Source organism: Rhinolophus sinicus, linkage group LG02 (assembly GCF_036562045.2).
Source record: "Rhinolophus sinicus isolate RSC01 linkage group LG02, ASM3656204v1, whole genome shotgun sequence".
NCBI lineage: Eukaryota > Metazoa > Chordata > Mammalia > Chiroptera > Rhinolophidae > Rhinolophus > Rhinolophus sinicus.
This window is the reverse complement of record NC_133752.1, coordinates 34,534,331-34,560,393: the sequence shown is the minus strand read 5'-3', so window position 1 is coordinate 34,560,393 and position 26,063 is coordinate 34,534,331. Positions and strand designations below refer to the sequence as shown.

The following is a 26,063-nucleotide window of genomic DNA, read 5'->3' as shown; positions in this document are numbered from 1 at the left end:
ACTGTGCAAATTTATCACAACATTATTGACTATATTCCACTTCATCTTTTTCACCCATGCTCCCATCTCCCTCTCCTCTGGCAACTTTCAGTTTGTTCTCTGTTTCTATAAGTCTGTTTTTGTTTGGTTTGGTTTATTTCTGTGTTTTTCAGATTCCACCTATAAGTGAAATCATACAATATTTGTCTTTCTCTGTCTGACTTATTTCACTTAGCATAATTCCCTCTAAGATAATTTTTAATACAATATCCTCACCCAAAAAGCAAATGAATAAAACTGTGCTCTGGTTATCTGGTTACTTCTTAATCCTCCCTTTCACCTGTAAGGACTACGTTTATTGTAATGAAATAAATAAAATATTGTATTATTATTATTTTATTATTTCTTCCTCTCCCAATAAAAATGTGGTATTTTGAGAATGGGAGTTATGTCTCTATTTTTTTAACCTATTTTTCTTAGTTGCTAACAATATTTAGCACATAGTAGTCTTGCATAAATATCTGATAAATGAATAAAGTCAGACTCTAGCTCCAGAAAAAGAAACTTATTAAAGTAAATATCTACTTTTCCCTAATTCTTATCTCTATTAGCTTGTAAATTATACAGATGCTTTTTAATAACAAAATCATACTGACCTACTTAGGTAAGATAGAAAGTTCATATTCTAATTTTTTTTCTGTAGTAGCAGAAATTCCAGAGTCAGATAGTTGAGAGGATATAAGTTAAATACTTATTGGTTCATATTGATGATTCCCCATCAAGCCAATATGGTCACCATGCTTGCTTAAATGTAGATCTATATTTTGTCTCATGAAGGAAAATCTAACATGTGCAGATTACATTTATTGAGTATTTAGTACGTGATACATCTTACTTACACTATTCCAATTTAATTCTCCCGCAAATTGATGGCATAGATATTACTATCCACATTTTGCAGGATAGAATATTAAGACTTAGAGTAAAGCATCTTGACCAATTGCACACAAATCGTAAATAGCAATTATAATTTGTTCTTATATTGACTTCAAAATCCAAGCTGTCCACTGCACCACACAGCCAAGTGTTAAAGTGATTAGATGTGAGGTGCCATCATACTTCTCTTTGAAGCATCATTAATTTCATTAGACAGTTATTAATATATCACTAGATCTAACAATTTTCAAAATAAATTTGATTGTAAGAGTAAGGAACTCAAGTAAGAAGCATTTGTTTTTTAGTGTAAATTTTCCTAAAGAGCCTTTCATTGCTAAGAAAACATTTACTCTCTGCATAGTCTGATTGTACAAAATATCAAATTTATACAATATTTATTAAAGTACTCCTATCAGTCAAACTCAACTGTTTTTTAAAACTTGAAAGCAACTTCTTTCTTTTTTTTTTAATTTTATTAAATTTATTGGGGTGACAATTGTTAGTAAAATTACATAGATTTCAGGTGTACAATTCTGTATTACATCATCTATAAATCCCATTGTGTGTTCATCACCCAGAGTCAGTTCTCCTTCCATCACCATATATTTGATCCCCCTTACCCTCATCTGCCACCCCCCACCCCCCACCCCCCTTACCCTCTGGTAACCACCAAACCACTGTCTGTGTCTATGAGTTTCTGTTTCTCATTTGTTTGTCTTGTTCTTTTGTTGTTTTTGGTTTATATACCACATATCAGTGAAACCACATGGTTCTCTGCTTTTTCTGCCTGACTTATTTCGTTCAGCATTACACTCTCAAGATCTATCCATGTTGTCACAAATGTTCCTATATCATCTTTTCTTACCGCCAAATAGTATTCCATTGTGTATATATACCACAACTTCTTTATCCATTCATCTATCGAAGGGCATTTTGGTGAAAGCAACTTATTTCAATACATTTTTGTACTTGCTTGTTTGTTTGTACAAATGTTATATAGCTTAAGTTATGACATAAAAATGATTCCATTAAGCTTCAACCATTAAGCACACACCAACACACTTGCCCACAGTCTCTATTAATTCATATTGATTTTGAGTTCATAATGTCTAAGCTTGTGAATAGTATACAGGAAAGTTTCACATAATTCCTGAAATCATTGAAAACCATTCCTGTTTTTCAACTAGTAAAAATTTCTTTGATATGACTTTAAGAGTATGAATAAAATCGTATTTGTATTGGACCTTTTTAATGTATTCTTGATCTACCTTTTGAAATGCAGAGGTCAGGCTAATTGGAAACAATGAACAGCTATATTAAATAATGCTTTTAATACCAAAGCAGACAAATATCAATCAACATGTCAGTCTCCCTGATAAAGTTACATGATGCTCATATTGTCATTTGATTGAGTCCACCAAGGGAAAAATATAATTTAAATAGAAAATGAGCTTCTGCATCAAGCTCAGTAAAAAAAATACTAAAGAGATTTTTATTTTCATGATTCCACTGGAAATCAAAGATCATGCTGCTTCTCTGGATAACATTAGTTAAAAAAGAAGAAGTCCATGGGGCTCCCTTTGGTCAAAGTGGGTGAAGAAACAAATCGATTAAGTCAATAGATAGGACAAATACCCTTGCATATGAAGGCGGCTATAAATTTAATAATGCTTTAATATGGATGTTTTTAACTTTTAAAGGAACAGTCCAAATGCAACACATATAACCTAATCCTTTCAATCAATTTTATTAAGAACAAAGTCATAAGTCATTTGAATAATCATTTGGAGTCTGTGGTAACAAAATGTGATCTGTGTTAATGCAACCGGACTTTATTCCTTTCTCTAGATGCTTTTGCACCAATAGAACTGTCACTGGTATTACTTAGCTTTGTTTATGAGCACAAATAAGTTGCATGAATGTAGACCCCATGTCTCTTTCAGAGATTACTTAAAAAGACTAACAATTCCATAAATAACAGGTTTCTGTCCTTTCTCAGTAATTCTCCCTTCTAAGTGCAGTGGAACTGATTTCAGAAAGACAAACATAAATTCCCTTACTCGGTTTCCTTTTTCTTTTTTTTCTTTTTTTTAATTTTATTTTATTAAATTTATTGGGGTGACAATTGTTAGTAAAATTACATAGATTTCAGGTGCACAATTCTGTATTACATCATCTATAAATCCCATTGTGTGTTCATCACCCAGAGTCAGGGGGGATCGAATATATGGTGATGGAAGGAGAACTGACTCCTTTTTCTTTTTAAAGACGGAAACTAAGCCCCTCTACAATTTCATTGTTTTTCACTGTATTATAATAATTGATGTAATTAAGAATACCTTTTGAACAGGTAAAAGATACAGACATAATAAAAGAAAGCAAAACTCATAGTTTTTAAGATAAATAGTTGTGTTCAATTTTATTCAGGAGTTATTTATTACACCTAAATTTTATGATTATTGCTTTGAATCGCAGTTGTAATGTTTCATTTTAAATCCATTTATTCCTTATTTTAGATGTTCTGTTGCCCCAGTTGTACTTTTAATACTATGTGTCATTGAGCAATCATAGATGGCACAAATATAATAAGATAGGTAATATAATTAAATTAAAATATTTAAATGAAGACTTTAAAACTATTTCTTGTTCCTATAGCCATCAGTTTTCCATTTGGAATATGTAAATTACAGATTTATTAAGATTAATGCATATTATTGAACATTACATTTATTTTTTTTTAGATCCAAGAAATTAGCAGAAATAATGACCAAGAACATGACTATGAAGAGGATATTACCTCATTTTCTACATATTTTCCCAGTAAGTGTTCCTATATGTTATGTATATATGTATATATATAATGTTTATGTTAGCTATATGTAACTAGAAAAGTAAGACTGAAGAGAGAATGAAAAAGTAATTCACTGAATGACAATTTATAATATGGCAGAGATATTACTAAATTATCTGGCTAATTTAAATACTTCTAATAAGTTTGGTGTTAAATAATCAAACACCCGTTTTTCCTACCCAAAGAGAATATGCAAGTCAGGTTGATATAAATATTTTGACTATTTAACAACTATAGGGTTTTTTGTTTGTTTGTTTTGTTTTTAACAGTGACATTCTTTTCAGACATTAGTTTTCTCAGCTAAGAAATGAGAAAGTTGCACAAGGACACACACAAGCTAAGGCCCTCAGTGGCTGCAATAGGATATAATTCTATATTCTAATATCTGAAGATAAATTCAGAGTTTTTATACATATATGTCACTCTGCCCGTTATACCAGATTCCAACAGCTTGCTCAACATCTTCACCAGCATGTGTGATCTGCATCTCCCACCTAACATTTCCAAACTTGGACACCCTACCTAATTCCTGCCACTCCCAACCTGCTCTGCCTGTTGACTTCCTAATTTCAGCAAGTGAAGACTCTGTCCTTGGTCAATTCAGTCCAAAAACCTTAGTCACCGTTGTTTCTTTGATTTTTTTTTTACTTTGTCTCTTACCGCGTATCCAGTCTGTCCAGTAATACTGTTGACTCTACCTTTAAAGTAAACCCAACGTTCAGCCGTTCTTCCCCCTTTCCTTGTGATTTAGTCTAGTCCATGCTGTCATCAGCTCTCCTGGATTATTGCAGTAGCACAGTGGCTCTCAATAGAGGGCTATTTTCCATCCCCAAAAGAGGATATGTGTCAATGAACAGAGATATTTTTATTGTCATGACTTGAGAAGGGACGTTTGCAACTGGCATTGGGTAGAGACAGCAGAAGTGCTGGCAAATATCCTACGACGCACAGGACATGCCCCACACAACACAGGAGTATCCAGTCTGAAATGTCAATAACACTGCACTCCTCTTAAGGAACCCTGCAATAGCAGCTCCCACATTTGCCACCCCAAACTATACTAATCACTCTTCTGCTCCAAATCCCCCAATACCTTCCATTGTACTTATAATCCTTACCATACCTACAAGGCCCTAGATCAGGGGTGTCCAAACTGCGGCCCGCAGGCCAACTGCGGCCCATGATCCATTGTTAATTGGCCCGCAGCAAATTCCAAAAATATATTTAGTTTACTTAAATAAACCAGGTGAGGCAATACGTTCTTCACCTCGAGTGAGTGGCCAGCTGTTTGTGTATTTCAGAGTTTTTGTACATAGTGTGAATTTGTACATTCACACTATATGAGATACATATAGTGTGAATGTATTTCACCGCATATGGCCCTTGGTGAAAAACGTTGAAAAAAGTTTGGACACCCCACCCTAGATCATCATTCCATCTGTGACCACTTGTTCACGGCCATGGTGATATCTCACACATCAGGCATGCTCTTACCTCAGGGCATTTGCACTTGTAACAGTGTACAGTTGATGCTCAACTAAACTTTATTGACCATCAGTTTTTCAAGTGATAGGTTGACCTGCATGTCAAATGAAATTAAATGCAATGCCTTAACTATCATTCATTGGCAAAATCAGTAAACTCCTTCTAACATTATTGCAGAACACAAAATAATGCTAAATATTGAAGTAATGAATTAATGCACTAAGTTTTAAAGTTATACATTTTATTGTCACTTATAGTGATAATGAAATTGATGATAGGGCATCATTGATAATGACCATATATTTGTTATGACATTTAATCCTCAAAAGACCTGCCTGTAGTAAGAAAACATTATTTCAGTTATTTGTACAGAACAACCTTGTTTCTGCACACAGTTTGGATCTAGAATTGTCTCATATGTGAAATTCAGTGTGACCAGACTCAGGCCTCAGGCTCTTCCATGGAAGAGGGGGTGGAGCACAGAACACCCTAAGTCAGCAGATTTCCATTGGTTCCACCGTTGCTATGAAGCTTGCTAAAACCCACTGACCCACTACCTGACTCTCCAGGGCTGGATTCCAGTTTTGGACAAATGTGACAAGGACCAAAGAGACTCTGTTGTTAAGACAGTATATATGTAAAACATAAACACTGAATACACAAGTAGTTTCCTATAGTGTGAATGTAATTCTAAGTTGATGATCAATTTGCCCAGACAGAAATAGTGAAGTCCCTTTGCTAATCTGAGCAATAATTTCTTTTCAGTCATTCCATCATCTATTCCATTAACATTTCTAGAGACTACTTTGCTTCAGGTTCAATGTTTGGTGTTAGAAGTAGAAACATGAATGAGATCTGAGCAGAGATCTGTGCAAGAATGAAAGGCCATCTTCTCTGCCCAGGATTGCAGCTCTAGTCCTGGCAGCTGTATCTTTTTCCTTTCTCACATGAAAGAAGAGAAAATTTTTTTTAAAAAAAGGAAAAGAAAAAGCCCATGTAGAAATATGGGGTACCATCATGAGCATGATTTTTCTGCAGTTTTCCATTGTTTTCCATTGTTTTCCCAATTATTTTTCCATTGTTGAAAATTTTCTACAGTGTAACTCTTCATTTTAAAAAAATCCTTTTTTCTGTACTCTGCTATTTGGCTTCTTTGGCTGTACTTTTCTTTAGCAACACTTGAAAACAATAATTATTTGCTTTCTTTTGCACAGACAATAACAATAATTTACATCTTCCCTGCAATACAGAGATTCAAAAGTTTGTTTTAAAATTTTGTGAATCCTTTACTTAGAGCAGAATTTTTATGAAGAAAATATAAACAAAACTTTTTTAAGATTTAAAGTTATTGCATTATAATATTCTTTTCTGTTTTCTCCGTGAGAGATTAGGGAGCATTTATTGTGTACAGTATAAAAACAAATGCTGGAATTATGATTCTTAGAATAGAGGGAATTTGAATCTTTTGGTTGAGTTTTTAGGATACATTTTATAGGTGACAGAGCTGAGTCTTAGAAAGATTTACCTGCAGTTAGTGATTTGGATGGCTTCCCCATGAAAAAAAAATTAACATTTTTTTCAAGTAATATTTTCAAGAATTAAAATATCATCTGTTATATATATATATATATATATATATATATATATATATATATGTATGTATGTATATATGATTTATTTCTGTTGTATTATTCACAAGCAAATTAAGATTTATTTTTTCCTTGTCCTTACCTTTTCTATCACTTACTTGTTACTTATCAGGTCACTTACACTGTTTTCTAATAAAAATGCCTTAATGCAGTCATATCTATGAATCTGTTTGAAGAATAACTCCAGAGAATCAGAATGTTATATGTATAAGTGTACCATATATTGAGGTAGCAAGATATAATGGAGCTTTAACTGTTCATTTGGTAAATATTTTAAAAGGCTAAGAATGACTATTCACCAAAATTATGCATTTGTCAGCTTTTCACTATATCATATCATAAAAGTTTTATTAGCAGTACTACCACTTCTGGGCAAAATTACAGAATATGAAATGCCTCCCGATGGTGTGTTTAAATGAAATCGTACAATCTTCATCATCAACAGGCACACAGAACCCAGAATTTCATCATGAAAGTGGGCAGACACACAGGCAGGGTGCGGAAGGCGCTGAGGCAAATGAGATATCACAGGAAGCAAAAGAGAATGAATTGGGCACGGAAGCCGAGCACACCCTGCCAGAGCTGGGCAGTGGGAGTTCTGAGGACCAGTATGATGACTTGTATGTGTTCATTCCTGGAGACGATCCAGGAAATAATCCAGAAGAGTCACCCATGAGCACCAAACCACCTCTCCCTCCACCGCGACCAGCGGCTGCTGCCTTCCAACTAGAAAAACCTCATTTCACATTACAAGGTAAGATTAAAGTGAAAACAACAACAAACTTTGACAGGCTTACATGGCATATAGTGCAGTGACAAATCTATACAGAGAAGATTAGCTTTTAATACCAAGAACATCTTTCCTTCTGTTCTTTAACTAGGGCACAGGAAATCAGACACGAGATATCTGTCACTAATTCTCTCTCTCTCTCTCTCCCTCTATCTTTCTTCCTTCCTTCTTTCCTTCCCTCCTTCCTTCCTTCCTCCCTCCCTCCCTCTCCCCCTGCTCTCTCTCTCCCTCTTTCTCCTTCCTTCCTTCCTTCCCTCCTTCCTTCTTTCCTTCCTTCCTTCTGGAACAAAGTCTAATTATGAAGCTTTAAGTAAGTGAAGAAACAACACTTGGAAGTAGTCTTTAAATTTATCACATAAAATGAACCTCAAATAACATGTCAAAAAGTAAATAACAACTTTGCTTTTAAAACATACTGTTAGTCTTCTGGGAAAAGGGAAAGGCTAATATATTACAAATTTGAAAATGACCTTGGGCACTTCTTCACTCATTTGGCAGCTTCAAGGAAAGCAAGTAGCAAAGGCTTTATCACACCCTGCATTCAGACCAAAGTCTAAGAACACTCTATACACGTATTGCTCAAGTGGAAGAGCAGTTAATGGCTGTGATCACGTGTGCTCCCAGATGCGTGTAGGATTAAGGTGTGTAACGGGGAGTGTGGTAGGGAGCATTAGCCGCAGCTTCCATATTGGCCATATTAGCCTGGAATGTGCAACAGCCTGACAGACTTCCAGCTCCAGCTCACGCTTACAGTCACTAATTATCCCCCACTTTATTGATCACTATATTATATTTACTTTTCTAATTCATACAATGTTCTTACAAAGAACAGTTAATAAGGAAAATGAAAGAAATATCGATTATCAAAACCCCTTTGGTCACTATACTTTAGTTGTTGAGTCCTAAAAGGCTATAAAGTACATAAACACTGTTTGAAAAAGTGAATTTTGAAGCCATGAAATTGAACATTTGTGTCCTTGAAGTCTCTGTCTCTATGAAGGTTCAAATCAATCAACATAAATCTGTATTAAGGTTATGCACTATATTTACAGATGGAAAGTACTGCTTAATGGAAAGTATGGAAAACCTAATGGGCACTCCTCTGATTCATTAACTCATTTAACAAATATTTATTGATCACTTATTATATATCAAGCTCTTATAGACCATTGAGATAGATCAATGAAGTGGGTGTACAATATTGGGGTGGGGGGAAAGGACATAGATTAGTAGTACACTGACAACAAAATTCCAGTATGTATATTATTATCATTTCAACAGACGTGAATAATTTCACATAATTACTACAAGTGATAGTTAAGAAGGCAAAGTTGTCTTGTACCAGGTTAAATCTCTTAAATGGAAAAATCGTATTTTTCGTAATGGAAAATTATATATATGGTAGATTGGTTAGGAGTTCCAAAACTAGTCTACGGAGAGTATTCCCCTGGTATCCAAGACCAGAAGTATAATGCTGGCTAACATATCTTTTGAAAACTGTTCAGTATAAGAGGGAAAATGAAACAAAAACCTACTCCTTTTATTTGAAAACTATTTTTACATTTCATATACAGTGTTACTTTTAATCTCATCTTTTCATAAGGTTGATATTGGCAGTAAATGGAAAAGCAAATGTCAATATTTTTCTTAACATTGTGTAATGAAGGTCTTTGAAAGTATGCCTGGAAGTGTCCACTTATTTTTGCCAGACTTCATATAGGTGTTTTGACTTTAGCTAATGACACCTTCAGGAATTCTCCTTTAAGAGTAAGCCACAAATTACGGGAAAAGAGAAGTTTCCTCATCAATGCCCTAACCATCGACATCCGCATGATGGATTTATGGACGTATTTATGGGAGAGAACAATAATATAGAATACTTTAGCACACTTCTCAGTTTATAAAGAGCACATTGTCTCTTCTATCTTTACAACAGACTGGCAAGGGAACCAGCACGGTGATTCCTCTTTGACTCAGACCCAAGACCAGGGAGCCTGTTATTAGAATGTGTTAGCTATTTCTCTGAACAGGTGTCCTTGGCTTCTAGGATCTTTCTCTTTGTTGCACACTCTTGCCTCAATGATTTCAAAAATCAGATTATAGGAGTTATTTATTTTAATCTTTGTTTACTAGTGTACGACCTGAATTGAGAAACCTCATGTTCCACTCTGACATGAAAAGTATAATCTAGTACATTGGGAAATAAAAAGTAAAATGTATTACTTCCAGTGCAAGCCCAACTTTAGAAAGAGTTAGGAAGGAGGTGGGTGGAGGAACAAAGATAACAGCTCAGGAAATGGGTTCGTAAAAGTAAGATAGTTCACATATTCCACTAAAAATAAAACTCTGTAAAAGTGTTTCCCACACACTTAATCTGGTTTCACCTGTGGTGCTGTCAGTGAAACAGAAGTCATGAAGTCAAAAATCTCAATCCCGTATTATTCATAGGGGAAAGGCAAGTCATAGGGTGTTAAAGTTAGCTCTAGGCATGTAGGCCTGAATACTTATTGTGTTAAACTAATGGAAACATTCAAACGTAAGGCTGTTGGGAGATGATCTAGGTCTTTCCTCATAAGCCTACCCCAAACCATTGCTGAATCTTCTTATAATAATATCTGTTTATCCTGCTCTACAACTCGTCTTTCTCCTCAGCTCTAAGTATTTCCACTATAATATCTGTAAGTAGACTGAAGTTTTTTTGTTTTGTTTTGTTTTTTTGATCAGAGTCTCACCTAAGAGAAAGAAAAAGTCGCCCTTAGTTCACATGCATGAATCTCTCAGAACAACATAGAAAACCAATAATTTTTCAGTCAGTAACTGAAATTCTTTCCATTTTATTGTTTTCATTAATACTTTAAGCAAAATGTTTGTCAAAGGGAAAAAAATTATTTAATTCTCATTGGCCTGTCAGAGAGCCAATAAAGTTCTTTTCAACTTATTCATTAACTGAAGTACATGATATCTTTGTCTTCTAAATAACTGCTACTAAAATATGTTAATATATTTTTATAAAAATATTTAAAGATTTTACGAAGTATGAGAACCATAAAAGACTATTATTTTCATGTGAATTAACCTTCAAGCCATTGATTATCCATGCCATCTTTTTTTCATATCATGGACCCTACTTTCAGTGTCCTTTTCTGAGAATGAGGTTCATGTTGGCTTGTAGAAATCAAGACTTTGAAGGTCAGTTTCTCATAGTCAGAGTGAGACTTACTGTAAGAAACCAAGTAATAGAGCTTTCAAGCTATTCCCCTGCCATTTTCAGAGAAATTGAATTTGAGACAGAACACTTAGTGAAAGGTAAAATGACTTCAAATGAAGAAAAAACATCTAAGAGTATTATGCTTGAAAAACACAAATTTTCAAAACATTTGGGATTTGAGGCTTAGTGTTATAATTTGATTTCCTAATATTAAAACAATCATTATGTGGAAAATATTTATATGCTTATTTATGTTTTGAAAGAAATCCATGTCTTAAACTGGTTTTTGCTAACAAAGTTAACAATTACAAACTTCAGGAGGATATGCTAGTAAATTACAGGGTTCAATTTTCTCTCTTTGGCATTTATGATATAATATATAAATTATTTGAGGGTAAGTTCAGGGAAGTGACAGATGAACACCAATAATATTGCATATAATAGAAGAGTAACCCCTATCTAATTATTTCATGAGCACAAAAAATGTCGGAAGGCCAAATGGAAAGAAGTCAAAATTGGTGTGATCTTGGTGCAAGACAAGAAACAAGAAGTGAACCCAAAGGAGAAGAAGAAAAGACAGAGGGTGAAAAGGAGCAGAAGGAGGACGAAGACCCATACACTTTTGCTGAGATCGATGACAATGAATATGACATGATACTGGCCCATATGAGTACAAAGAAAAAATTTGGAGGTCGGTCTTTCATTATAAACAGACCTCCTGCCCCCACACCTCGACCTACAAATATCCCTCCAAAAGAGGAAACCACACCTTACATAGCTCAAGGTAATGTTTTTGTTGCTGTTGTTCATGTGTGTGTGTGTGTGTGTGTTTGGGAATGGGGATTGCCCTCTTTTTTGGTGGGATCTAAAATGTCAAAGATGAAAAAATACCTTTTCATGTTATAGGTGAGTTGCATTGGCCTATTTTAAATTTAGAAACAATGTATAAAGAAAACAAGAATAATGGGTAGGGTTCTGGGTTCTAATTCTTCATTAAGAAGTATAATTCTGACAAACCATCCAAAGAACATGAAACCATAACATGTGGAAAAATTCTGTTTGACACTTCTTCCATAACTCTACAAGAGGAAAGCTCAACTTCTATGAATAATGTGCAACACAAGAAAAGAAGGTAGGTACTTTACTTTTTGCCCTTAATCCATTTAAAAGAAATATAAAAACTTAAACAGTTTTGAATATTAGAATCTCAGATATACAACCCTATTTCCTCTGATAATTGCACTTCAATGATTAACATTTACTTCATCTATCATAGAATTTCTACTTCATTTTAGACTTCAATTCTTTCTTGTGCTCTACTCAGTTGGATCTAAATAAAAAAATAACAACTTCCTAGAAATATTCGGCATCTGTAGCTTCAAGAGGATGTGCTGACTTTACTATAATTTTCTAAAACTCTGTTTGGTTTGGTACACTCCATGAGTCCATCGTATCTAGGATATGACTTTTATTCTTCAGTGCAATGTAGTGATGGCCAGAACTAATTCTGTTCAATTTCTCCAAAAAATAAAACGTCCATCCTAGAAACTGAGAATAAAACAATGCCTCCATCCTAGAGGAGTTTCTAGGCAACAGATATGCAAATAAATACACAGAGTATAATGTGACCTTTATTAGAGAATTTTGAACAAAATGTTTGTAATCAAACAAAATGTTTGGGTGATAACTGAAGCTGAAGGGCAATAGATTATACATTTAAACAATCTAAAACAAACACTGAAACAGAACATTTAAATATATGCGTATATACCACAAATCCACCCAAAAGGACCACAGTTACTCATATGTGCTTAATATGTTCAAAAGAAACCATTATATTGCTTAAGTGGTATGTATTGAGAGATTTGTATAAGAAAATTCAGGCAAAGATTGAGGCAAATACAGTTATTTAGCAATGTACAGTGCACAGCGATCTGCTGCTGATAATGTTCAAGAAACTATTAAAAATTAGGAAATGATAACAAATTAACTAGCGTTTCAGCTAAAATCAAATGTCAACTGGAAAATTATCTAGATTATTTAGGGAGGAGATAAGCTGTAATTAGAAATTCTCAGATTTTTGTCATGGTGACCTTGAGGATATCACTAGCTCCTTGACGAGGTTGCTACATACCAATAAATATTTTTTAAAGAGAGAAGATAGACATAACTCAATACAAGAATTTAGTTATATTCTAAAAGTTTTTGAAGAGGTACATCATCTTCTGTGGTCCGATCTGTAGGAAGTTCTCAGGACCACAAGTGCAGACTCCCACGTGTGTGGTTCTCCTCTTTGCACTTTATTTTCTCATCCTTCAGTTGGCTCTCGTAGTCTTGTTTTCCATGAGCTCTTTCTTGTTTCTGTTTGTTCTTTTTTGCATCATTATTTTCTCTTTCTTTGGTAGTGGGGCAGTACAATTCAATACCTTTGTTACTGGCTTTGTTTCATCTTGCTTTTACTTGTTTTTAAATTTTTGTGATTTTTATTTTTCTTTAATGCTTATATTCTCTCTATTATCATGTTGTTTCTGCGTGCTCTCTGAAATGCCTGATACGTCCATCAAATATCTGGCTATTCTTAGCTATGCTTCTGTGTTTCGGAACAACATACCAAAAGCCAGCATACCATTCCACTGCTGGTTAACTTATGGACAGCGTTGTAGGGTAATGGGGAGGGAGGTAAGCAGCATTTTCACTGCATTCCCCCAAAAATGTTATTTATGTAGAACTATTCTCCTAGGCTTTTCCATTTTTCTGGAATAAAATCCAACTAACTCCAGTCTACATTTATGGATCTGGTTGCCCATACTTTGAGATCAGAGTGTGGGAAGAAGACTGGGAAATTTCACCATTTATGAATGCATAATTTAACTTGTTCTCCCTGCGTTCAGTCCAATGTATAACTCCTGTTACCCACTGTGTCTCATGTCTAACGGCCAGAACCACTTCTGTTGGATTTCTCCAAATAATAAAATGTCCATCATGGATGATTGCTTCATGTAATTGGAGAAGGAATTTGGGGTTATGACTGCTGTACACTTTGAACAAACCCTCATGTTAAATGCTAGAATTGAGATGGTTTTCCTCCTCATTCATGTATTTATTAATTATGTAAAAATTTATTGAGTACCAAATAATAAAGTCTGTGTATTAATTATGTAAATTCCCTATATGACAATGGTTCAATTTTATATATATATATATATATATATATATATATATATATATATATATGTGTGTGTGTGTGTGTGTGTGTGTGTGTATATATATATATACACACACACACACGTATGTACTGGGGGTGCCAAAAAAATGTATACAAGTGAACACTTTGGTCAACGTTGCTCAAGCAGTAGTTCGCCATAATCAGAAGTGTCTGGATGCTGATGGTAACCACTTTGAGCACCTCTTGTAATTGCAGAAGTCAAACATGACTTGTACTCATCTTTTGTTATCAGTATATATTATTACAATTTTAATATAGTTTTCCATTCTTAAAATGTGTATACATTTTTTGGCACCCTCTGTATGTATATATCCACAGAAACACACATGCATGCACACCTAAGAACTTTATAGAATCTTACCAATCTTGAGTTTCTAAGAAATTTTGAAGGCTATTTATCTCATTTACTCAACTCAAGCCTGACATCCTTCAAAATTTATAAGAAATCTTTCTAATTCAAAAACACAATCTAATTTGTTCTCACAATATTTGCAGACAGGAACCAGTGTTATAATGTATGGTTTTGTTTTCTTTTTTACACTTAACTATATAAAAGTAGTACAATTATTTGCTCCACATCTCAAAAACAGCAGCAAAAACTGAACTGCAAAGGAAGTTACCAAAGTCCCTTTCTATTGTATCTTCCTTTCCTCTCTCACTGCAGTATACTTGCTTGTCTCTTCCTTTATGCTATTGATTATCGATTATTCTGTCCCAACATTAGGAAAACATTGCCTCCTCAGCTATTCTTTCTTGATGTTCTTTGCATTTCACAGGGTAAAAGTCTTTCATCACATCTTTCCTGTTTTTATTCTTCTATCTCAGACAAATATATTAAATCGAATTGCCACCATTTCCCAGAAAGCCATCCATTCAATTAGAAGAACATTAATTTGCCCCAATTCTTGCCAGAGCACAGAAGTGGTAGCAGAATGTTGGCACATCCAGGGTGTGTTAACATACCCAAGAGAGAAGGATGTGGAGTAGGGATTGGAAAAAGAATTCAGGATGCAAAATCCCAGTTTACTATTTCTGAAACTCAAAAAATACTGGCAAAGAGATGAGACAAATAAACCAGAAAGATACAGGAAAATCATGGTGGCTTTTGTGAGATAATAGAAAAAATATATATTGGTGTCTAGCCCTTCTTTCCATCACAGAGTTCCAGAAACCCTTGTAAATTCCTGGATGACAGGAGTGTCTTTTGTTCTAATGAAGTGACTGGGTGGGTTCCTGAATGGCTCCTGGATGAAAGCTGGCCACCAGAAAGATCAAGCCATGATTAGAAGCTTAGAATTTTCAGCCCCACATTCAATTGAGATGAGAGAAAGGCTGAAAATTGAGTGAATGATCAATCATATGTGAGGAAGCCTCCATAAAATACCAAAAGGGCATTCTGAGAGCTTCCAGACTGGCAAACATATTCATACTATACAGTGACAGACCCCAACCCCACAGGGACAGAAGTTCCAGCTCTTGGGACCCACCCAGACCTCACCTTATGGATCTTTTCATCTGTATCCTTCATCATATCCTTTAATAAACATATAAATGTAAGTAAGTGTTTCTCTGAGTTGTGTGAGCTGCTCTGACAAATTAATCACATCTGAGGAGGAGGTCATGGGAATCTCCTATTTGTAGCCAAATCAGACAGAAATTGTGGGTAATCTGGGAATCTACTACTGGTGATTGGTACCTGGAGTAGAATGGAACCAGTTTTGTGAGACTGAATCCTTAACGAGTGGGATCTGACACTATCGTAGATAGTGTCATAATTCAATTAAATTGAGTTAAATTGTAGGACACACAACGGGTGCCATAAAATTGCGTGGTAGGGGGAAAAACACAAAACAAAACACATTTGGTGACCAGTAGTGTCTGAAGTGAAGCATAGTAATAGAGTAGTAGTAGAGTGAAAGTAAAGGAGACACATAGAAATGAAAGATACAGGAGGAAAACTGAATTTTCCCAACCCAACTTTGCAGAATGCATTCAGATTCAGCAGATATCACCTAAGCAAGTAATTTCATATATCTGAGATTCAATTTTCTCATTGTCAGTTGAGAAGAAAAATAATACCTACTTCAAAGTTGTTGTAATCTTTAATAAGATAAAATTAGCAACCACTCAGCACAGTACATGGTATGTGGTATACGCTCAATAGATAATCATTAAAAGCAATTCTGCTTTGTCTTTCCTCAGTTTCTAAGCAGACAATGACTTTGCTAAACTAACTTCAAATTATACAAAATGTGTGTGCTTTCTGAATTCTGGCGGAGTCAGAAGTTAAGGAAGCTAATAGAGATGGAATGGAGGGGTCAGGAGGAGGTATACCCTGTCCTCTAAATGGACAAGTTGGCTTTGTCTACTCCTTATCATCATTATTAGACAACTTTCATGATAATGTCTAATTCATGCAAGTATCCTGCATGGTTGTCATTAACAGCCTCATTTTAGAGATGAGGAAACCGATGCTCAGTGAATTTCAGTGTCTTGTCCATGATAATAAAACAATGAAGAAGATGTGGGATTTGGACCCAGGTCAATTTGGTTCCCAGGCCTGGGCACATGGAACAAAAAATTTCCTTTATTGATATTTGTTTCAATATTTCTGGATTATTTGTTAGTATTGATTTCTTCCTCTAACCTGTAAGATCCATGAAGGAGACTAACCTTATCTGCTTTTGCCCATCACTGTATCTTTGGTGCCAAGATCAGTGCTGAATTCATGGTAGAAACTATGAATATTTGAAAAATATTAATTGAGTGACTATGAGGGTAAATAAATGATAACACTGACAAGAACCACATCAATGTGGCTAGAATAGGAGGTTTAACACCCTGGAGGGTAGTCAGAAGTATATATCAATCTGCCAATTCCTAAATTTCTCCTGTTTTCAACCATCCTATGTTCGATGTCCTACTAATTGGATGAGGGGAGCCCATACAGAATGGGACAAAGTTCTAGGCTACTCAACATGTAGCTAAACATTCTAAGTGCTTTCACACAGTATAACATGTCAGAGATAAGCTCTGTTTCCATCTTCACTGCCATCCGCTGCCTCCAGAGATGTAACTGATTAATGCAAAATTGAACCCATGGTTCATTTTATCAAGAGGTATGTTTTGATTTTTTAATTCCATTCCTATTGTACTAAACCTAACTTTATATTAACAACCACACAAGAAAAATAACTCATTTTTCTTAAATGAAAAGTTTTCGAAGTTTGCCTGCTTTCAGATATTGTATTCTTTCCACTTTTTTCTCCCTATACTATTGGAAAGGATCTGGTTTGTTAAGCTTCAAGAATATAGAGAAATTCACATGAATTTACAATCTTTCTTAGTGACAGAATTCTTGATTTAAGACAAATCAAGGAAACAAAAAGAGCCTTTGCAGAGTATAGATGGAATGGTAGTAAAACTATTTCCATAAATCATGCAAAGAGATGATGGCCTATTGGGAAAAATTTTTCTTTTTTTTTTTTTTTTTCTTTTTTTTTAATTAAATTTATTGGGGTGACAATTGTTAGTAAAATTACATAGATTTCAGGTGTACAATTCTGTATTACATCATCTATAAATCCCATTGTATGTTCATCACCCAGAGTCAGTTCTTCCATCACCATATATTCGATCCCCCTTACCCTCACCTCCCCCCCCAGCCCCCTTACCCTCTGGCAACCACTAAACTATTGTCCGTGTCTATGAGTTTCTGTTTCTCATTTGTTTGTCTTGTTCTTTTGTTGTTTTTGGTTTATATACCACAAATTTTTCAATATCAATGGACAATTTCCCATTTTCCCCCTCGCACAATTAATAGCACCAAGATCCTTCTTCAGAGTCCATGTTTCTGATTTGATGTAGAATATAATTTCCCTTTCAGTTTTCAATTGCTACTGAATTGTCCTTGGCATTTTGCAGTGCAACAAAGTAGTATATGACATTTTTGAGAGCTACTCAGCTACTGGGACCCCAAAATGTCAAGTACAACTCAGTTGCTCTCAGAAATTTTCTACGTGCAATTCACTTGTACTTGAAATGGATCACATACAGTGCAACTGAAATGCAAACAGGAAAAAAAAAAGACCTTATAGAATCTGTTAGGAAAATTAATCCATATCATTGTAAATGTGACAGAGTGGAATGGTCTCTGTCCCTTTAGTGAAGAAATATGGTCAAGTGGATTAAAGTAGACCTTAGATCAAGTGCCTTGGGTCCTATGCTGGCTGGGTGACCTTGTGCAAACCACTTAGCTTCAGGACTTAGTATGTCTATCACAGGTGCTCTCAGAGCAGAGGGACATGTTATCATTCCATTTGTAAGACCGGTGTCCTTGTCTTCCCCGGTGATTCTCTCTCTGCCTCTCTCCTTTCCCCGTAGGGTGCTGGTGCAGCTCTGAAAAGGAGCGGTCTTCAAGACCTGTGCTCTCTGTCCATTAGAGGAGATCCAGTCTGCTTGTGTAACCCAGGTGTTTTGATGTGCTCTTTCTGTTTTTCTCACAGTGGAACATCACAGAGGCATTAAATAAAACCTAAAAAGGGCTTGCTTTGCAGACCATCTGTTAGAGTGTTGCCATAATAATGATGAACTTTTCCAGCCTCATCTTCCAGAAATTCAATTTCTTTAGATTAGCGAAGGGGGGAGGAGGCAGTAATCAACTGTGGTATGAAATGACAATTAATGGATTTTTATTACATGTGAAAATAAATGCAAATATTATCAAATACTTAGATTTCAACAGCAGAGTGAATTATGGTCTTTTTCTGTATAATATATGATGCTTCTAGAGTCTCTGTTAAAGATGTCTTTAGTAAGAAGCTTAATAGTCCTAGAATAGTAGTTCTTAACTGGTGGTGATTTGCCTCCTAGGAGACATTTGACAATGTTGAAAGACATTCTCAGTTGTCACAACTGGGACACTACTGTTGGTATGCAGTGAGCAGATGCCAGGGATGCTGCTAAGTGTCCTACGATGCACAAGACTGGCACCACCACAAACTATGACCCAGTCCTAAATGGCAGTAGTGCTGAGGCTGAGAAACCATGACATGGGTTGTTTCCATTTTAAGACAGAGGAGACATTTGAATACTGTAGAGAATGGTCATTTGAAGATAAAATCATAGTTGTATCATATAACTTTATGTATAAATTGTCTTTTTTCTCATTTTAGATTTCCTAAAATCACAGTGTTCTCACCAGCACTTTTAATGTGTGCATCTTTTTTACTCTAAATACGTAGGTGTTAGAGAAAAATAAGATGCTCTGTGGGGTTGGCCCACTCGGTAGCACCTCCTTCGGGGGTCCAACAGCATGTGTCATGCAGGGTGTCATGTGGGGTCTCAGCTCCCGCTCCCCACAGAAGAACGAAGGACACGGTGAGGCCAAAAAGGAACACCCACGGAACCATAAATGGGGAGTCACACCACTATATTCATGCTGGCGGCTGGGTTGGAGACACAGGGAGCAGGAGCCACATGATCCGCAGCCTGCCGTCTACTTCTCTGACAACCAACCCTACTTGCTAGGTGCAATCCGCTCTTGCTAGCTCGGCCACCATCTTCTTGCTAGCCCCCATCTTTCTGCTAGCATAGCCACAGCAGTTATATTAGTGGCCAATGGCTCACTGGTTACAGCTGACGGCCACTAGCCACAGCTGATGGCCATCCAATCACAGTTGATGGCCATTTACTACCTGAGCCAGCACCTTTCCACGTGAGGCCGAGAGCCTGGAAACTGCTTTCTGGAGCTCTGTCCCCACAGCATGGTAGAGTGAAATTCATATTTATTGTGAAGCCAAATGAAACTGAATCTGAATTATGACAGAGCCTCTTAAAAGTTGTGTAATTGTGCAAGTTATATAGCTGTGGGGACAGAGCCCCAGAGAGCAGTTTCCAGGCTCTCAGCCTCATATAGAGAGGTGCTGGCTCAGGTAGTAGATGGTCATCAGCTGTGACTAATTGGCCATTGGCTGTTACCGGTTAGCCATTAGCCACTGATATAACTGCCGTGGCTACGCTAGCAAGGCGTGGCGGGGCGTGGTGTGGTTGAGTATGGATTGTGGATTACAGAAAGGTGAATTGCAGTTAACAAGTGAGGTTGGTTGGCAGAGACAAGTGGACGGCAGGCTGTGGACCGTGTGGTTCCTGCTTCCTGTGTCTCCAACCCAGCCGGCAGTGAGACTATAGTGGTATGACTCCTCTATTTATGGCTCTGTTGGTGTTCCTTTGTGGCCTCACCATATCCTGCATTCTTATGTGGGGAGTGGGGCTAGAGACCCTGCATGACACCCTGCATGATAATAGCCTTGCTTCATTAGTTTAATTTTAAAAACGGACTAATAATACCTATTTCAGAGAGTTTTTATGAAAACTAAAATGATATATGTATAGAAGCTGTCACAGAGTAGGATACAGAAATGGTAGTCACTATAATGAAAGATGTACAGTAGATAAAGAGATGAGACAGGACATATCATATCTTCTCAGTAGTATGCCTTTTGCTTATTCCTTTGTGTTTCATATGCCAATCCATCATCTTGTATGACCTTTCCAAATTATTAACTACCAATACTGAACACTGCCTAGAACAAGTGGATACAGCCTTGTCCTTTTAAAATTATCCATCTCCATATAATTTATTTTCAATCTGCATATATAGAAATGTTCAGTCTTCTATGGTTTGAGGCTTATGAACAGAACTAGTATGTAATGCTTGTTCAAAGTGAACATGACCACATCTTGATATTTCTCGGGAGAGCAAGATTTCCTGACATGGAAAAAAAAGAAAAACAGAGAAATTATTTTTGGTGATCACTAAGCATGAATCAAAAGGCGAACTCATCATAGTTTCTAAAGTATTGCAGTGACTTTCTAACAACCCAAACCACTTCTCCTTGAAACAATATGGAAAATTACTACGGGTGTTACTAGAGTAATATCTACACTTACATCATTTCCTTATTGGCTACTTAATGGTCAAAAAGTAAAGTCAAGCACTTAGGCTGAATTAAATAGTATGGGAAGAGACGAACCCCCGGTCCAGAGCTATGCAAGCGATAGATGTTGTTCAATACCTGTGGCCTGTCTCGTAACAAGAAGAAGAACCTGTTTGCCCAGTGGTGGAGTGGAGATTTTACTAATAAACTCATTACAATGGCTTCATGCTCTAATTCCACAGAATTCCACAAACCAACTGCTATTTCTCTCTCTCTCTCTCCCTCTCTCTCTCTCTCTCTCTCTCTGTGTGTGTGTGCGCGCGCGTGCGTGCGTGTGTGTGTGTGTGTGTGTGTGTGTGTGTGTTCCAACTTCCTGGGTAAGGAACATTTCTAGAATAGAAATATTCTTATTTGCATAAAAAAATAAATAAATGCACAAATAGAAACAGTTTGTATTCTACTCTAGTAAAAAATTAAGTTCTTTAGAAGTGGGAAAAATAATTTATAGTTAGATTTCCTGGTTTGGGAGAGGATTTTTATGAGAACACACTTGTCAGACTTAAAAGTTTTCATTACAAATTGGAAAGCATATTAACGTTTTCTCCTTGGGAAACCAAAGCCTTCATTGGTATCACCATTGAGTTGGAATTTCTATGCCATTTTCCTTCATGTAGGTATGTGCTTTCCTACTTTCCACCTCTACCAATCTCAGGAGTAAACTGTAACCACATCGGTGACTTCATCTGTGCTTGCTGCCATTTGCATACTCTCCCAAAAAAAAAGCCACAACTCCTGACTCTGTATTTCTGCCAGGCAGTAAACTATTTTCAGGTGAAAGACCTTCATATTATGTGGCTGATGTGACTGTAAGTGGCCATGCCACCCCTAGTGTGCCTATTCAAATGTGGTGACTTGTGTTTGATAACTTTGTTCAAATCAATAACATGTAATTATTAGCAGCAGAATGAAATGGGGGTTCTGAGCTTACTGGAGTGCTCAGTATATCTTAGTCAATTTGCCAAGAGACTACACCTCTCCTCTGAGTTCCAGTTTGACTACTTACAGGGTTAGAACATTCTGTCCCCTGCCTTTACTGGCTAGACAAAGAGGTTGTTTATATTGCTTTCCTTCACCTCATTCTCCTTGATTGTAATTAGCTTTCATAGTGTGCAGATTGGGGGAACAAGATGGGGAGAGTAGGGTTACAGAGGCTGCATTATGACCCTTGTCTTTCCTGACTTTTGTCATCTCTATCCTCTCTCATCAGTACACACTAATGACACATTGGACCTTTGCTTAACTGAACAAATCAAAAGGGAGGACAGTAAGGAAACTGTGCCGTGGTCTTAATGTACTTTTGCATCCTCAGCACCTAGCACAACACTTGGCTACACAACCTAATGAAAGTTCATTGAATGTATAATAAACACACTGCTGCTACCTGTACAGTATTATTTCCTAAGAACCCAGAGCACAATAAAGATCTGTATATTTTATTTTATATCAAATCTCTGGTTTCAAGAATGATCATCAGTGATACGTATGTATCTCTAAACAACATTTCATTTTATACTTTTAGTGGGCATGGAACATCAAGGGATTTGTCGTTTATAATTTATATCTTTATGAGTACATTTAGCTATTGCACAGAATTTCCATTACCTTAGCTACTTGTAAAATAATTCCAAATAAGCTTTATCAGATTTTCTAAAAAGTGCAGCTCTGGAAGAGTTCCTTTGCTTGAAACAGGCTGCAAATGAGGTTGACGTGAAGAATGTTCCTGCAGAAGCAGCCTGGAAAGACAAACAGTGCAAGTGAATTCGTTATATCTCACCTCTTCCTCCTCTGCTCTTCTGATAATTCTGTTTTGCTTGATGTTTTGAATATTTAATACTATGCTAATTTTTTCCATTGAATGTCATTTCTGTTCTAGGGAAAATTTTACAGAAGTCATTTTGCCAATATTGAAAGTAAACAGGGGTGGTATTTGGGAAATTTGCATCGCTTGAGATTATTTTAAACCTCAAAAATTGTTTTTCTTTCTCTAAGGACATTTTTTTAATGTTTAAAGGCAGTGATAACTACTAATAATGCATTCTTTTTTTTTTTCATTTCAAATTCCAATTTTAGATAGGAAGAGAAAAATAAGATTTTACTGGGGCAGAGAGTCATCAAAGTTGACGTGTTATAATTGCTTTGATAGCACTACTTGGACATGGATGTGGTCAAATGTGGACAAGAACAGTATCTTCCAAGAATTCAAACACATAGGGACAGGAGCATTTCCATACATTACCAAAAAAATAACATTGGTCTGATTTAGTTTTCTAGTTTTTCTATTAGTCTAAGCCCCCAGCAAGAATAATCTCTTCCTCAAAACATAGCATTCTATTCAAATTCATACTCACTTAAAAATTTACTCAGGCACAATTTGGCCTGGAATGACTTGGGAGACAAGGATTGATTGCATCTTAGAATGTCAGAGCTATCTGAGACTTTAGAGATTATCTCATCTAAGCCCTAACTTTGTTGGCAAGATAATAAAAGCCTGGGAGGACAAAGCCATTTTCCCATGCTACACACGTTGTTAATATTAAGACAAAACTATACCCTTTCCACTGTACCAGGGTGATTAGCATTCTGGTCTATAGATTTGTTTTTCAATTGCTATATGTTTAAGACAGACTCTCATTTTGCTCACCATGAATCTCCTTGTACAAAAAGAGATACTTTCATATATACATCAGAGTGACCCATAACCTAATGCTCAGTTCTCACCAAATCGTGGATTTTATGTTTATCTCTTATAAAGGTTGTATAGGTGAACATGGTGGGAATATAAAGTATATGAAGCTTTTTAGAGCAAAGATTTCCCTGGTGGAAGCAATTTAAAATGTTTCAGCTGATATTTATTATTAAAAAAAAGATTAATGAATTCCAGAATTTTATGTCTATTCTTTTCCTAAGGCTAATAAATGGTAGAGAATGTGTCCTTGGTGTGCATGTTTGCATCAGGGATCATTTCATGGACTAGCTCTTTCTTCAGGGAACCAGTTAATGTAGATATTTTCCAAGATTACCGCATGTTCAAAAACACCTCCTAATTTTCACAGCAATGAGAAAATAGTGTGTTTGGCAATATGCCGATTGCTTATTAGGTTTTTGTAAGGAAATGAGGTCTGTCTGTAAGTGGAAGAAAGGGACCAGTTGTAATAGGTGCAGCTGAAGGAGAGTTAGGAGGGAATTTCAAGGAAGGTTTTACAGGTACAGTGGACCTCTGTACTGTGAGCATGGCTTAGTTCACATCCTACTTTTAAAAAGTTCTGTTATTAGCATTTTCAAATCACCCTACTCAGAACCTCCTACTTTCCCACCCTAATCACCCACCCCATCCCAGGCTGTTTCAACTAAGTCCTGTTGAAATCTAACAGTAAATAAGTACACTTCTTGTATCTAGAGACTGAAAGAGTGTTTACTTAATATTTACTGTATTTCATAACAGGTGGGGATTTGTTGTCAACAGAACACATGTCAATTAAATATTGTTTATGTGAAGTGCAAAGTGCTCTTTGACAAATTGATGTCAAAAAGCTGGAAAACATGATTCTATTTCCAACTTCTCTGTAGCATCAAAATTCAGCAGAATTCCTAAAATTGACCAGTTAATGTACTTTTTATTTGGAGAATTTATTTTCTGACTTTCTCTTTGGATTCAGATTATTTTCCACATTAATAATGCCAAACTACAGCTTTTTTGTGTAAATGGTTTCAGTTATTATCTTTAAAATATTGGGGTGAAAGTACAGAGTCTGCTTATTATTAAAATTTCAAAAGTGTTTCATTTTTTCAAAAGTTTTAGCCTAGGCAATGAAAAAAGTCAAGCACTTGTAAAAATTTACCACTTGTAAAAATTATTCTAATATCCTAAAATATATCCACAGACCATATATCTATCAATATATTTTATTTTAGAAAAAAATGTAAGCCAAAAACCTAGAACTTGCCAGTAAGTTATATTTAGCATATTTCCCAAATACTAACTTGAGGCAGAAAATTGATTTTCAACCAGAAATATTATTTCTGTGTATAATTTTCCTTAAACACATCACATTTCGAAACGATCTTTGCTTCTCTGGTTTGAAAGAGGACAGTACAGCAGAGAATGCTCTCTCTCAACAACAGCTGAATAAATATATGTGCTTAATAAATAATTATTGATTTGATATGGTTTAGGGAACTTTTTTAAATTTGAAAACGTTTCATATGGAGTAACCACAAATATGACCTTGGTATTATATTGGTTTAAAGAATATTAAAACCAAAGACAGAGATCCAAGATAACAGATGGGATGCGTCTCCAATCGCAGTGGTCAAGCATCATGCATCTGGACCATTCTCACTGCCACATGCCTCGGCTTGATTATCCCAGGAAATCCTGGTCTCTAATGTTCTTTTTAATCTCCTCCCTTCTCGCTCCTTCTTCATCTTTAAACAGAAATAATTATGGAAGAGACGACATAGCAACGTAGTAAAGAACCAAGCAATGGATTGAAGTTCAAGGCTTGAGGGTCTAAATCACATCTCTACTAACAACAGTTTCAGGGTCATTGCAAAATTACTTAGCTATTTTACAAGTTAGCTACTTCCACCTCCCTCATCTATGAGGTGGGAATAAATCTCCAAGGCCATTTTCCAGTTCCCAAACCCTGTAATTCAAACTACCCATAAAAAATAAATGGAACTCTGCAATGTTCAATTTCTAAAGTCAAGTTGTAAAGGGTAGAGATTTTTTCATTAACAAATGCCAGAAGCTATATGGAACTTTGTGGGTGCTCAATAAATATTAAACAATCAATTTTATCTTTCATCTGCAAGACAGGGTGAGTAATGCTGACTTGTCTCATAGAATTTCGTGTGAGAAATAATAAATGAGAACAAAGCACTTTTTCAAATAATGAAGTAGTTTGAATAAACTGCTTTAAAGTTTTGAGGTCCAGCTAG

The 26,063-nt window shown here is 35.8% G+C and overlaps 1 protein-coding gene across 1 annotated transcript in view; it reads left to right on the top strand.

The window, feature by feature from the left end:
• The window catches only part of BANK1 (B cell scaffold protein with ankyrin repeats 1), a 294,826-nt gene that overhangs the window by 236,801 nt on the left and 31,962 nt on the right, over positions 1 to 26,063 (top strand). Inside the window, exons 8-10 of the mRNA XM_019738939.2 lie at positions 3,657 to 3,735; positions 7,346 to 7,654; positions 11,374 to 11,682. Of these exons, the coding sequence (XP_019594498.2) occupies positions 3,657 to 3,735; positions 7,346 to 7,654; positions 11,374 to 11,682 (697 nt within the window). The remainder of the gene's footprint in view (positions 1 to 3,656; positions 3,736 to 7,345; positions 7,655 to 11,373; positions 11,683 to 26,063) is intronic.